Genomic DNA, 15,472 nt, shown 5'->3' with positions numbered 1-15,472 from the left:
GCACATGAAATCTTTCTGCACGCAATTATTTACAAATATATTAAAAATTTCGCTTATTAGTACACCTGTCTGTATATTTATTAATTTTCAGAAAATATAATGTTTTCAAGATTTAAGGTGATTTCATTTTTCAAATAAGATTTTATGAAAATGTGATTTTCCTAGTTGCTTACTTAATTTCATTGAAGTGCCTGAACATCTTAAAATTTTGACTATGTATGTAAACACTGAATATGTATAAAATGATCAATTATTGTACTTCTGAGAAAATTCAGTGCTAAATAATTTAATTTGAAATAAAATAAAAAATCGACTCGTCACTTTCATTAATTAAAATCATTGTGTTTAGATTTGCAATAAACTTATAAATTATAAGGTATTTCTCCCGCCTTCTTAGCATGCCACCGTGGTGTAGTGGTCAGCACGCTCGACGAGAATTCGGGAGGTCCATGGTTCGAGTCCAAGCGAGGGCAGTGCTCATTTCTTCAATTTCCTGTATTCAAAAATCGTAATGTCTCTAAAATGGCACTCGAACTAAAAATGGTGGTGGATGATGATTCTCCGCCACCAGGATTTGGCGACTGGGTACCCTAATTCCCAGTCTCCCTTTGAAAGGGGGAATATATGAGGTATTTCTCTAACATTCCTAGCATGCCTTCGTGGTGTAGTGATCAGCACGCTCGACGCGTATTCGAGAGGCCCGTGGTTCGTGTTCCATCGAAAGCGTTGCTCATTTCTTCATCGCTGCTGTTACGAAATAACCTAATGTCACTACAAAATAAATTTACATTATTAATTGTATTAAGAAAATAATATGGAGTGTAAAGGCTTTTTAAGGCCTTTTTATGTTTCTCAAAATTAAAATTTTCCTACTTCCGTTCGTGTTTGCTCTTAAACCAGTGGCCAGTGGACAGATCTTGAAGAAAATTTAATTAATTTGTAGGAAGCCAATGTGAGTATAAAACTACTAAATATTCCGAATTTTCGTAAGCAGCTTAGAAAGTATCTTTAAATTTACGTTAAAAAATTGTCAAATTGGGGTCTCGTAAACAAAAATTGCATATTTTAGGTGATTATTTTTTAAATTAGGTCATTTTAATTAAGCATTACTTTCCTAGCATGGAAAAAAAACTTAGCGATATTCATTCATAATACTGTGTGCAGTAAGTGTAAATACAATTTTATGTTAATAGCGAACAAAATAAAACATTTTAATTAGTAAAAGTAAAGTAAAAGAGCAAATTCAATAACAAAGACTACTGTGTCAACGTACAAAATTTCATGATTATAGAAAAGTTAGCTATAAAAATACTGAGTAATAAAATGTGTTATATTTTTGGAAAGGTTTGACAATTTGGAGGTATATTACACCTTAAATAAAAAAAAGCGAAATAAATGGAAACAATCAGTTATAATTTCATGACATTTATTTATAGGAATTATACTTTAGTTTTCAAATAGCGAGGGAGCAAATTTAATGTTTCAGATCGTGGGAAGATGAAACAAGTTAAGGACCAAGGTTAATAATATTTTCAATGATCTGAATATTTGAATTTTTACCTTAATAATATTCCTAGAGTAATATGCCAAAAGTAATTCTTAATTAAACTAATTGTTAATTTTATTACCTAAATGCTTTACAACGTAAAATAGATATTTTCTTTGTCTTGTAGACCTTTCTTATAATTTGGTAGAAATCTTTAAAAATTGCGTTATTACTTCCTTGTACGAAGTAACAAATCGCAAAAATTTCGGGTATAATATTTCAACGAAAATATCCACTTCAACCGCTTTTGAAAGAGCTTGAATATGTTTTTGTGTGACATCTGTACTTACGGGCAGAATGAAGGCCTCAAAACGGATGGTGAAATGGGTTTAAGGGGTTATCAGCAGCCCCTATACAAACAATGTTAAATTGGCCATTTCAGATGTATCTTTTCTCAAAATTTTCTGTAGATACACGCTTGAAAGTTTTTGGGTAATTAAAGTATTATACTGAAATTAGCTTTTGAAACATTTTGAGTTTTAGAGTAAATTACAGAATATTTTGTTTGTTAGTAAAATTTATCACTTTTCTCACACAATTTTTTAAAATTTTTTTTTGTTCTTAGTTTATCAAAAAAAGCTCATTTCAGTAAATATTAGGAATTCTAATAAATAAGCCATAAAAATTTTAGATATTTGTGACCAGTAGTTCCTGAGAAAAGGTAGATCGAGAATTTAAAAAAATCACGTTTGGGAAAAAATTTTTATGTAAAAGTTCCTAATTTATTAAAGAACTCGATGAAAAATTAAAACCAAATTTTTTATAGTTCTAATTTTCATAGAGATTAAAGAAAGCTATTTTTAGAAAGTTAAAAGTATTTGAAATAAAGAGAAGTAAAGAGAGTAGGAGAATTTGAAAATAAAAAAATTCGAAATCACCATTTTTTGAGTTCCAACATCCCTTAAAATGGATCAAGAAGAGATATTTTCCCGGGCATTTGCACTTAAGTACGTATTTATGTCCTATAAGTCAAAAAAAGAATATCCTTAGAAAGTGAAATTTTGTACATGGAACAGCTATAATATGTAGTTGTGCACCTCAACCAAACTTGATTTCAATCGCCCTCAACCAAACTTATATAAATTTTTATCTATTTATCTATCTATATATATATATATAGAGAGAGAGAGATAGATAGATAGATAGATGGATAATTTTGATGCATATTCGTGCTGGCAGAGTGGCAAGAAGAGACGAAGCTGACGAAACTAGCTTCCGACAAATCACCCATCTTTATTTTCACACATATCCAATTAATACGGCAAATACTATAAAATTAATATGTTATAAATTTAGAAATATATTATTAATTTGACAGACACTTTAAAATTATTATAGATAATTAAATAGGATAATTTTCTATGCACATTGGTTTATTAAAAGAAATGACGTAGGCAGTTGAGAAGCAAAGCGGAGGGAGGATGACAGAGTAGCACTTAAAGGAAAGGAATGGAATGACCTAGTTTATTTTGCAAGCAATATTTATACTAAGTACGTACACAAAGTACTCTATATTATGATAATATAGAGCTGTGATTTGTTAATTTTAGGTTGTTATATAATCATGTAAGGATCTCAAATTAGGGAGAACAGAAGAATTTAGGGCGAGAGCACCAAATCTAGAATCGGTAAATTCGCCAATTATTTTTAGAGCAGTTATCGTATTTTCCAATATCTTACATACACACACACACACACACACACACACACACACACACACACATATATATATATATATATATATATATATATATATATGTACCCACTCTGTTACCCGGCTTGTCGAGATCAATCTTGGTAAATTTGTGTATTTAAATCTTAAATCTTCGTAAAAAGTGATTGAATTATGTAGTTTTTATGGTTCGGTTAAGGATTTTATGGCTTTATTTAATCTGCATGCAATAGTTGCAGAATTGTCAGCAATATAAAAGCTTAAGTGCTGTCTTTATCCTAATGAACCACTATCTGTTTACATTTGAAACTCAGTAGAATAATGAATTAAGTCAGTTTCTGCACCTTCAATGCCTTTTTTGCCGAGTGTTAAAGTTTTAGTTTTGTGCACCACAAATTCTGCCTTCTTGCCCAATCGCCAAATTGCTTGTTTTTGCCTGGGAACTCTAAGAAAATATTTTAACTCTGGTGTTTTATGCTTTTCTGTATTTTACAATTTTTAAGGTGCTTTGATTTTTTTATCTATTTTTGCTTTGCCGCGAAGAGAGAACTGAATGACTTGACTCAGAAATGTATTTCTAAACACATATTAATGCCTTTTTAAGACCTGAAATTGTAAGTATTTTATTAAGTTATTAGTATTTTGCAGTTATACAAATTTAATATTTTTTAGTTTTTTGTAATTTTTTTTAAATTATTATATTTTCAAGTTAAGATTTGAAGCTTAATCTAATCTATCTATTTTTTTATTATAATAATCGTATAATTTCATATTAGGGCGAATTCTAATCATCATTTCTAATTCTTAATGAGCCGGGAATTTAAATTTTTTCACTCTAAAATACTTTCTGTGGAGAAATCTGGAAAGATTCAACGATTGTGATTCATATGACTTCTTTAATTGGTTAAAAAATAATTTGCTGCCTCGAAGAATATTGAAAAAGATAATGTAGGTTTTAAATTTCATAATTTTTCAAAAAAAATTTATTCTTTTCCCTATTCAATATTTACCTAAAAACTAAATCGAAAAGCATTTAAATATTAGAGCTTTGTGTTTTAATGCACAAATTTGATGACGTTTCGTTGCAGCATTCCTTTTAGAAATATTGAAGGAAATGCAGTTTCATTGTACACGAATTCATATAAGATCATATGGTATTTCTCCCGTCTTCTTAGCATGCCTTCATGTGTAGTGAGTGATCAGCAGGTTTAACGAATAAAAGCATGAATTAGAGGAATAAATATTTTCCCTTAAAATAATAAATAAATAACAAACGATGTATTATAATGGCTTTTACAGTAAGTATAAATGTATATAGCACAAAAAAGTCCGTAAATCATTTTTTTCACTCAGCGTTAATAAGAAAAAACAAAAAGTGGTTAAATAGAATAATTTTTTTTTTAACAAAAATTAAAAGATTTTACGATTGTAAGATTTATTTGTTGTTGTTGTCTTGTCAATGGAAAAGGTACTAAATTGAGCCAAAATCTGCAGGACGAGCCTTGCCGGATCTGGAGCCTGAGGGCTATAAAGGTAAACTAGGTGGTGGTGAGTCAAGTTGGCAAAGAGCAGCAATGCTATCCCGGCAGCTGGAAGATATGCTCTGGTGTTAATTGGGTTTCAGAAGATTTATTTAAGGTCTAATTATTTATTTATTTAATATTCATATAACACTCTATTTAAAACATTAGCAGAAAATGCAGATTAAAACTTCACAGACATTACTCGCTTAATTACTTTCTTTTAGCGCCAGGTGATTATCTTCATTCTTTAATGTGTTTCTGTAATACTCTAGCTACCATAAATAAACGTACATACTTAAGCAGTTTGCCGCCCAATCGGTAGAATGGTCAGAGTGTCTTACTGCCATGCCGAATGGCCCGCGTTCGAATCCCGGAGAAGTCATGGATGTTTGTAAATGTATAGTGTCCGTGCGGCATGGGGACACTATAAATATGCGGGGAACCGAAAGTCCTCTCGAGAGGTTGGTGGTATGGGAAGAGGAGGGTGAGGGACCTTCAGACCCACCCCCTGGGGTTTTCTCCATTAAAATTAAGGGCGGAACTGGGTATCACCTGTAAGGTGCTCAAGTTTTTTGCCAACAACAGGCCGATTTTGCTCTCCTTTCCAGGAGGTAGTATTTCGTGGGCTTGGGCTAACTATAGGTCAGACACGTAAATATTAGTCAACAGTAATTTAAGAAATTTGCATTTTAAAATTATGTATTAATTTTTATGTATTCATTTAAATTTTAGGAAACGTATTGCAAAATGTATGATCTATTGATATCGCAGTCATATGCTTCTTTGCATTTCTTTATTTTTTATGCCACCAGTGAAATTATCTATTTAGAGATATTGTAAAAAAGATCACAAACTTCATGATGAATTCCGTACAAAACGAGTAGCGTTTGCACCATGTCATCATGGAACGTCTTCCATCGTAAAGTTAATGTTATTCTTTCAAATATTTCATTTCAAAATATTGTTACGAATTTTGTAAAAGACATGATTTTATTACATGATTATGTGTGAAATTGAAATTGTTGTATTTTTCTGTGTAATGTAAAACAAAAAAAAAAAATCAAAAGGTAGAAGTTGTGCTCGAAAAATAACAATACAGGGGCGAGAATATTTAACATTGAGTAAATGGGTATCTCGATAATTTGGCGAGAAATCGCCAAGCTGACAACGGTTTTGTTGTTACAAACAAACTTGACAAAAAATTTGGCGACTTTTTTGCAGCAAAATGTTACGAGAAATTACCAAAAGTAGCCAAAGTTGGCGACATTTTTGTTCGGACCCTGTATCACCGTAATAGATATTGTAATTGAATAAATTTTATTAACTTGTGTGCAATTAGTCTGTTATGAATCCGTATGCATGCAACAATGCATTATCAAGATAATTGCATATTTTCCTCATAAATACATTATTTTCAGCATTTTTCTTTAACTGCATTTTCATTAATGCTTTTGTCTCATTACTTATATCTAGAACATATTTAAATACAGGGTTTCATTATTATCGATATGGTTTAAAAATTAAGTTGAACTTTTATTTCAGTAACATTTATGTAATAATATTTTTTTCTATTTTTCCAATATAAACTGAAGTGAAAGAGGAGATAATTTCACATGCTCTAATAAATTTTAAAGTAACTGCACTTCAAAAGAAACAATAACGCCCATATCCATTAAATTATTATTTATTGTCCAAATACTCCATTAAGGCCCCCCGTGCCATTTTTATATGACAGGTCTACTTGTATCTTCACCCCGAATAATTATATGTACAATTTTAAGAGTCAGGGAAGAAGGAAATTCATTTTTGATAAAATGTAAGTAAGATTTAATGGCAATTTAAACATAGAATGTGTTTTCTTACCACATCCTACCCCACCGATTTAGGTAATTATTTTTCTATATGGATGTTCCAGCTTACTAAAGAATTTATAAAATATATTCTTGCTTTTATATTCGTAAATAAAAAATGAGTTCGGTTTCACTATTTATTTTTCTTTGTTTTTAAAGGGTTTTCCCTCATAAAAATGCAGACGAAGCTCGGAGTTAAAAATTGAGATGCTTAACGATGAAATATTTTTAAATAAAATGAGTACTCAGGATACACTGCAGCTTTAAGATTCTTTGGCGAAAACACAGTTTGGATTATGTGAGAAGTATTAAACACATATTTTTGCAATTTTTCATACAGTACATTAACCCACAAAATGAACAGCTGTTCTGTCTGGAAGACTTTCAGCTCATTTAGCGAATTTTGTTAAAAGATTTTCTTTGGATATGAAATTTTGGTATGATGGTGATATAAATGTTACTGAGAAAATTTTATATCTTTTGAACCGTGCACCTCTGGAATACGCGCCCAGCGTGCAGACCACCACACCACGAAGATATACCAAGGAGGCGGGAGAAATACCTTATATACTCCCTCTTTTAAAAGCTACTGGGGATTTTAGGGGAAACAGTCTCCAAATCCTGAGTGCAAAAAATCATCATTCACCACCATTTTAGTTCGGGCGCCACTCTAAAGACATTATGTTATTTCGAAGCATTCGAAAAATAATCGGAAATCGAACCACGGACATCTGGAATAGGCGCCAAGCGTGCAGACCACCATACCACGAAGGCATGCCAAGAACGCGGGAAAAATACCTTATACCTATACAAAGAATGTTACACTATTACAAAAAAATGTGACATTTTACAGAGATTTTTCTATGATGCATAATATTTTGTTACATGTATAATGTGGAAACTAAATAATAAATATTTTTTTATAATAAGATACTGACGTCTGAAGCTTGTGGCGAAAAGATTTACTCCTGAGGTTTTACTGAAACTATTCAAGACTATTGCTTGTTGTATAGGACCGAAAATGTAGATCTCTGGCTTTTTGACACTGTAACAAACAGTGGTTTAATGTACCTGATAAGCCACAAGTGTAGCTGTGTATGTTATGTAAACCAAAGCGAAATAACTAGACCACAAAAGATCTATGAGCTGTTACAAGATAAGTCACTGTACGTTTTTAGAAAGTAATTTACGTGAGGGGATGGATATGAAGGTAAATGCTCTTCTTCAGTGACTTCTTGTGACCATAAAAATTTCCGTCGTGTCATTAGATTTTTTTTTCTAAAGGAGATTTTAATTAAAAAATTGACAAGGAAATAATTGATGTTTAATTACTGTTTGCAGCTTCCCGCTCTAGTTGATCATCGATCTTATTGTCGACAGTGCCCACACGGGTACGTGTCTAATATAATCATGGTTTTGTACTTGTCGGAAAGTATGTTAACACATATTCAGTATCTCTCACTATTTCAGAGTGATTTTGCCCTATTATAGTAGCTTGAAGGCTCGAAGCACTGTCATATATTATTTTACTAGTTTTAGAGGACTTTTTTGCAAATTTAATTGCCTCTCAAACTGCTAATAGTTCTGCCTGAAAGATGGAATTTGATTTTTTTAATTTTGCTGCTCAGGCTTTGATTTCAACCGCTTCTTTCAGAGCCAAAAATCACAATGAAATCACAATTTCATTTTTGCTTCAGTAACATATTACCCATTCCGTACGAGAAATCTAGGGAAATGTTTCGGGTTTCAGAAACACTGATAAGAAGACAAGAATTTAATACTATCTATACCATGAATAGAATGGAAAATTTCCTTAAAGATTATAAAAAAATCTTTTGGAATATACATGCAAATATTTTATTAATGTTTTGGAAATTATTCCGTTTCTGTTGTTGATAGTTTAGAATCTTCCAGATAGTATGTTTCATATAACGTGCACATTAATTAATATAATTTATGACATGTTAAAAAAGCGTGAAACATGAAGAAGAGAAATACATGAAGTAAATTCCTGTGCAAAATATGTATTTCAAGTTTAATTTTTTTGTTACAAAATATGCTGAGATCACTTATTATATCAGCAGTAAACATATATTTACTTACAAAATATGCAGCAATAAAAATTAGTACACATTGTAGAATATACAAAAACAGACCTATATTACAATCATATGTTACCTTTAAAACACATATTTATTCATATTCATTTTATTCCCACGTTTTCTGTGCTCTTCAAGTTTGCTCCTCCAAACTATCCCTTGATGAAGAACTAAATTATTTAAAAGCAATAGCTATTGATAGGGGCTTTTCACCCAACATTATTAATCAAGCAGTTAAAAAATTATCATCTCAGCACACTAAAAGGCACACTCTTGTTTTAGGATATTATAAAAATTCTGTTGCCATTCCCTTCTTTCCATCAATTAGCTATAAAGTTGCACGTATTTTTCAGAAATTTAACTTTCGGGTCGTTTATTCTCCCATCAATAAAATTCCGAGTTCCATACTCAAGGATCCCATTCCGGACATGAATTCCTGGGGTATTTATAGGATTCCTTACCAGTGTGGTTTAATTTACATTGGCCAAACTAAGAGAGCCTTAAAATTTCGCGTCAAGGAACATGAGGCAAATGTTAGAAAAAAGGAAACACAGAAGTCTTCTGTTGTCCAACATTGTTGTACGAAAATCACACTTTCAATTTTCTGCTGCCAAAATTATTCAAAAAACATTTTCCATTGGAGAGCTGGATTTTCTAGAGGCATTTTACATTCAAAAAAATCTTTCTGTTCTAGGTAACGATCCTAATTCCAATCCATCTTTGCCTTCGGCCTTTAAAGAAATTATGTTTTAGTTTTGGTTTCATGAACAGATGATGCCACTTGTTTATTCTTGTCCAGGCTTTCTTACCTTATCTAATCATTATATTCTATCTCGTTCATTTGCGCTTTTGCAGCTGAAGATGGTGGTTCGGTAAAACCATCAAAACTAGTCCTGTGAAAATTTGAAAATATAACGCTGATGTTTGTTGTTTGACTTCTGAATTAGTAATTCAGAAGTCAAACAACAAAAATTTACGCTGATTTTTGTTGTTTGACTTCTGAATTAGTATTTATTCGGCGTGTTATTGTGTCTTAATTATAGAAGCCCCAAACAGGCTTATTTTTTGCAACGCTGATTTTTGTTGTTTGACTTCTGAATTAGTATTTATTCGGCGTGTTATTCTGAATTAGTATTTGTTCGGCGTGTTATTGTATCTTAACATATTTACATTTAAAATGTATGTTACGTTTAAAACATATATTTACCTTTAAAATAATACGTATATTTTAAATATGAATGTTACCTTTAAAATGTATGTTACCTTTAAAATAATACATATATTTTAAATATAAATGTTACCTTTAAAATATATGTTACCTTTAAAATAATACATATATTTTAAATATAAATGTTACCTTTAAAATATATGTTACCTTTATATGTTACCTTTAAAATAATACATATATTTTAAATATAAATGTTACCTTTAAAATATATGTTACCTTTAAAACATATATTGACCTTTAAAATGTGTGTAACCTTTAAAACATATATTTACCTTTAAAATGTGGGTAACCTTTAAAACATATATTTACCTTTAAAATATATAGTCAAATAAAAATTAAATTAAGCATAAACATAGATCTATCTTTAAACATATACTTAACATATATTCACACTTAAAATATATAGCAATACAAATTAAATTAGCTTAAAAATGCTGTAAACGACTGGTTCCGACACATTGATCTAATTTATTTTTATCATCGTTTTAGTTAAGCAGAATATCGACTAAGCAAGATTTTGGCTGTACAATTTTAGCTTTTATCTGATGCTGCAATATTTAATATTGTAAAATTACTCACATTTTTATTTCCTCTATGCACTGAAATTACTGATGTAACACCCTTACACTTTATAATACTTCTATTAATTTAACATTGCTACTCTCCCATTTCTGTCTTCCTTTAATCTTAACAATTCAAAACATCCGCCTCGATATCCTGTTAGTATTGATAGACAGGATCTCCCATCAGCCATTGGCTTAAGCGAAATGACAGCCCTTTTCACCATCTCCTATGAGAATCAAGTGCGGTGTTGCTTGGTAAGTCAACATTTAGCTCACCTGTGCCTTCGGTCTTCAGTTGGATTACATCTGATGGCTCTCCATTACCCGCCTTGTTGAAACTAGTTATTTGGATTTGATATCGGGTGCCACATCGTAGAGGCTGAAGTACGTGATTGTTGATATCGGGTGGTAGTCGATGTTCAGTCCAGTCGCTCTTATCTTCTCTGTAATGTAGAAGGTAACCTAGAGAATTACAAATAGAACATGCGTTGGTCTGAGTTTCTCACATAAGAAATTTATATTTTTAAGACAATAATTGTTCAAGTGTAATTAAAAGGAAAGAAAGAAATTTCCCAAGTAAAGCAGCAAGATGGTAGTTTTAGATCTTTATGCCATTGGTGTAAAATTTTGAATATGTGTACCAGAAATGTGAGTTTTGGCAATTTTTGTTTTTTGAAAGGAAATAAGATATTTTTAATTAATAATATATTTCAGGCTTATGTAGCTCTGCGAAAGAAATTTATAAGGTATTTTCTTCCTCCTTTCTGCATATCTTCGTCGTATAACGGTACCACCCTCGGCGCATATTAGACAAGTCCAGGTTCGACTCCCGGCGATGGCATTACACATTTTTCTCTTATCCTGATTAAAAAGGAAACAAAAATCTTAATGGCTCAACAGTGGCACCCGAACTAAAAGGTGATGGATGTTGATTCTTCAACACTAGGATTTGGCGAATGGTTCCCCTAATCCCCAGTCGTCTTTTAAAAGGGGAAGTATATAAGGTATTTTATCCCTCCTTCCTGCATACCTTCGTGGCGAAACAGTAGGCTCGAATACGCACTCAGGGCGTATTCGAGAGGACCACTTTCGAGTTCTGTCGAGGGCATTGCTCATTTTTCATGTCTCCTGCATCAAACATCCTAATGTCTCTACAAACTGATGCGAAAAGTCAATACAATAGCAAGTGGTTATGTACTTCATTACTGGTATTCAGATTTCTTATATAATGATGTTAATTTTTTCTATAAAAATATTGCTAGTAAATACTTTAGTGTAGTGCCGATAATTTAATTAATTTTAAATTAATAATTAATTTAACACTACATCAAAATTTCTTCAAAGAATCATCAAATATTTGTGTGATTGCATTTACATTTTCTATACTTTACGTATATTAATAAATACCCTGTTTTAAGAAAATGTATATTTATCATGTCATTCTTGCGTTTAGTGATTATGAAAGTTATTTATTGAAATTTGTTTAAGATGAATTAACAGTTAAAAGAACTAGTGGTAAATAATTTCCCCATTATAATAACCTTTTCTTTTCGTTGATTCCGTATACGAAAGGTTTTACAAAGAGGGTGTAGTTTCACTAAATGAAATATAACTATACACTGAAGTGACAAAAGTCATGGGATACCTCCTAATATTTTGTCGGTTCTCCTTTTGCCCGACGAAGTGCAGCAACTCGACGTGGCATGGACTCAACAAGTCGTTGGAAGTCCCCTGCAGGAATATTGAGCCATTCTGCCTCTATAGACGTCCATAATTGTGAAAGTGTTGACGGTGCAGGGTTTTGGGCACGAACTGACCTCTCTATGATGTCCCATAAATGTTCGATGGGGTTCCTGTCGGGCGATCTAGATGGCCAGATCATTCGCTGGAATTGTCCAGAATGTTCTACTAACCAATCGCGAACAATTGTGGCCCGGTGACATGGCGCACTGTAATCCATAAAAATCCCATCGTTGTTTGAGTACGTGAAGTCCATGAATGGCTGTAAGTGATCTCCAAGTAGCTGAAGGTATCCATTTCCAGTCAATGATCGGTTCAGTTGCACCAGATTACCGAGTCCAAGCCATGTAAAAACAGCCCAGACCATTATGGAACCACCACCAGCTTGAACAGTGCCTTGTAGACAACTTGGGTCCATGCCTTTGTGGGGTCTGCGCCACACTCGAACCCTACCATCAGCTTTTACCAACTGAAATCGTGACTCATCTGACCAAGCCACGGTTTTCCTTTCGTTTAGGGACCAACCGATATGCTCACGAGCCCACGAGAGTCGCTGAAGGCGATGTCATGCTGTCAGTAAAGGCACTCGAGTCGGTCTTCTGCTGGAATAGCCCAAGGAAGACAAATTTCGCCGCACTGTCCTGACGGACACGTCCCTCGTACGTCCCACATTGATTTCTGCGGTTATTTGACGCAGTGTGTTGCTTGTCTGTGAACATTGACAACTCTACGCAGACGTCGCTGGTCTCGGTCGTTAAGTGCAGGTGGTCGGCCACTTCGCTGTCCATGGTGGGATATTATGCCTGAAATTAGATACTCTCTGCACACTCTTGACGCTGTGGATCTGGAAATGTTGAATTCCCTAATAATATCCAAAATGGAATGACCCATGCGTCTAGTTCCAACTACCATTCCGCGTTCAAAGTCTGTTAATTCTCGTCGTGCGGTCATAATCACGTCAAAGCCTCTTCACATGAATAACTTGAACGCAAATGAAAGCCCTGCCAAAGCACTTCGCATTTATACATTTTTTACGCGATACTACTGCCATCCGTATATTTGCATATGCTATCCCATGACTTTTGTCACTTCAGTGTATATGTATAATGAAATAATTCATAACCTTGGTAAAGGAAATTGCAAGCATTGGCACATTTAATCTTTGCTATTTACTGAAGTAATTACAGTTATTTTACAGATTTCATGAGCAAAACATGGATCGACCTTTGCTGTATGGACTGAATACGTGGGCTCGAAATTTTCGAACGGTTTGGCTCCATGGACGTTCTGTGGTTTTCTCATGCGCACTGTAAATACCAGTCAGAATTCTTTAGAAATCTTCCACAAAGATATCCTTTTTTTAAAGCTCGTTACCAGTATACAGGGTAATTTTACATTGTTTTTTACAAATTAAGAGGGTTGATAACGCATTCAGATGAGCAATAATTACCATAGAACATAGGGTCGCATTCCACTCTGAGATGCAGAAAAGAGAAATATTAGAATTCCAAGCTGAACTTGCAACAGCGTTGGAAGAGCGAATGAACGATACCAAAAATTGAGCAATCAGTTTAGTAAAAAACTCAGTAGCGCACTCAGTAGCAGTAAAACTCAGTAGCACAGTAGTAGAGGGTGCACAAATTAGTAAAACCGAAAACTTGCCTTCCGAGTTTAATTTGAGCTCAGACTTTGATGGCAAACACTCATGTTTTGGTTTGCAAGATCTCAACCTCGCAAATGATTGCAACAGGTTAATTATCTAGTGAAGGGCTGAATATTATCAACTAATTCCAACTCAAGATAGGTTTGATACTATCAAAAGGAAGCAGTTTCCCTCCCCTCCTTCGCCGTCTCCCATCCTGTCCTCCTGGACTTGCCGTGCTGCGCTCATTCTATTTGAAGCGCTCTTCTATGGGACACAAAAGTTCTGACAGCCAGAACACAGCATTCTAATCTCGGCATACAACGGAAGTTTGAGTTAGTTGATAAAATTCAGCCCTTGGTTAGAGAATTAAACTGTTTCAATCGTTTGCGATGTTCAGACCTTACAAACCAAAGATGTGCATTTGAGTGTTTTCCATCAAAATCTGAGCTCGAATTAACACTCGAACAGCAAGTTTTCGATTTTATCCGTTTTGTGCACTCTCTGTGAATTTTTCACTAAACTGATTGCGCAACTTTTGGTCTCGTTCATTCGCTCTCCCAACGCTGTTGAAAATTCAGGATGGAATTTTAATATTCTCTTTTCTGCCCCTGAGAGTGGAATGCGACCCTATATTCTATGGTAATTATCGCCCATCTGGATGAGTACTATCATTCCTTTTAATTTGTAAATACAATTTAGAATACCTCTGTATTATTTGCGATAACAAATCAAGGACTTCTAGCTTGAAACGTAAAATAAAATTGTCCTAAAAACACATTCCTAGGTGTTTTTTACCCCAAAGGGGCAATTTGCCTATAAGGACTATTAATTTCGTTTTGGCATTTTGCGTTGAAAAGTCGGTTCGCTTTTCAAAGTGTTGCCGCCAAATATTATCGCCCTGCATTATATTATTTAAATAAATCAAATAATGAAGAATCTGCATGAATGTATGTATGTTTCTCGCATTGTGATAAAACAACGGTACTTAGAGCTATGAAATTCTGAATAACGTAATCTTCCACAGAATAGCGGCATCTAGATTCCGCGTTCTTGAGGCCAGTTGAAAATGATGAAGACACAATAAAGGCATTAATTGATGGCAAACCGGCGAATAACAACTCGTGAGATCGGAGACAGATTGAATTTATGGAATTCGACCGTTCACGATCATTTGAAGCGCATCTCAAAGCTCGACATAACAGGTTGAGCTCTTCTTTAGTTTCAACTGGCCTTCCAGTACGTGGTGCATCTCAAAAGCTGCCCAACCGAAATTTTGCAAGCCCGTTTTTGGAAATGGCGTTGTGTCAATACTTCTGCTCCATCCACACAGGATAATTTTTTGCTTGATTGAACAACAATTTCACCTTTTCGATAGTAAAAAAGTAAAATATGCCGAAAATGCTGCTTTTCACTTTCCGTTTTTGAAAGGGTTCCAGCCAAAAACTACTGCGTAGAATCAATCGAAATGTTTCGCAAACAAATCCTTGCTATTTCAGCTGTCAAAATACACGAGTATAACGATTCTGCGGCTAAGTGTGAAGTTGTCTGTGAAAAAAAAATACACTTAAGCCGTCTGTTGGGAAAAAAAATGAAATTATCTTGCGAA

The 15,472-nt window shown here is 33.4% G+C and overlaps 1 protein-coding gene across 7 annotated transcripts in view; it reads right to left on the bottom strand.

Moving 5' to 3' along the window:
- The window catches only part of LOC118184793 (cell adhesion molecule Dscam1-like), a 1,226,874-nt gene that overhangs the window by 240,413 nt on the left and 970,989 nt on the right, over positions 1-15,472 (bottom strand). For all 7 annotated transcript variants that reach the window (XM_085823248.1, XM_085823249.1, XM_085823251.1 and 4 more), the window contains one exon: positions 10,758-10,943. In XM_085823248.1, coding sequence (XP_085679374.1) covers positions 10,758-10,943 — 186 coding nt within the window. The remainder of the gene's footprint in view (positions 1-10,757; positions 10,944-15,472) is intronic.

This window comes from Stegodyphus dumicola, chromosome 9 (assembly GCF_044657685.1).
Source record: "Stegodyphus dumicola isolate Sdum_Otavi_A_Nest chromosome 9, ASM4465768v1".
Taxonomy (NCBI): domain Eukaryota; kingdom Metazoa; phylum Arthropoda; class Arachnida; order Araneae; family Eresidae; genus Stegodyphus; species Stegodyphus dumicola.
Note: the sequence above shows the minus strand (reverse complement) of the source record. Positions and strands in the feature narration are given on the sequence as shown.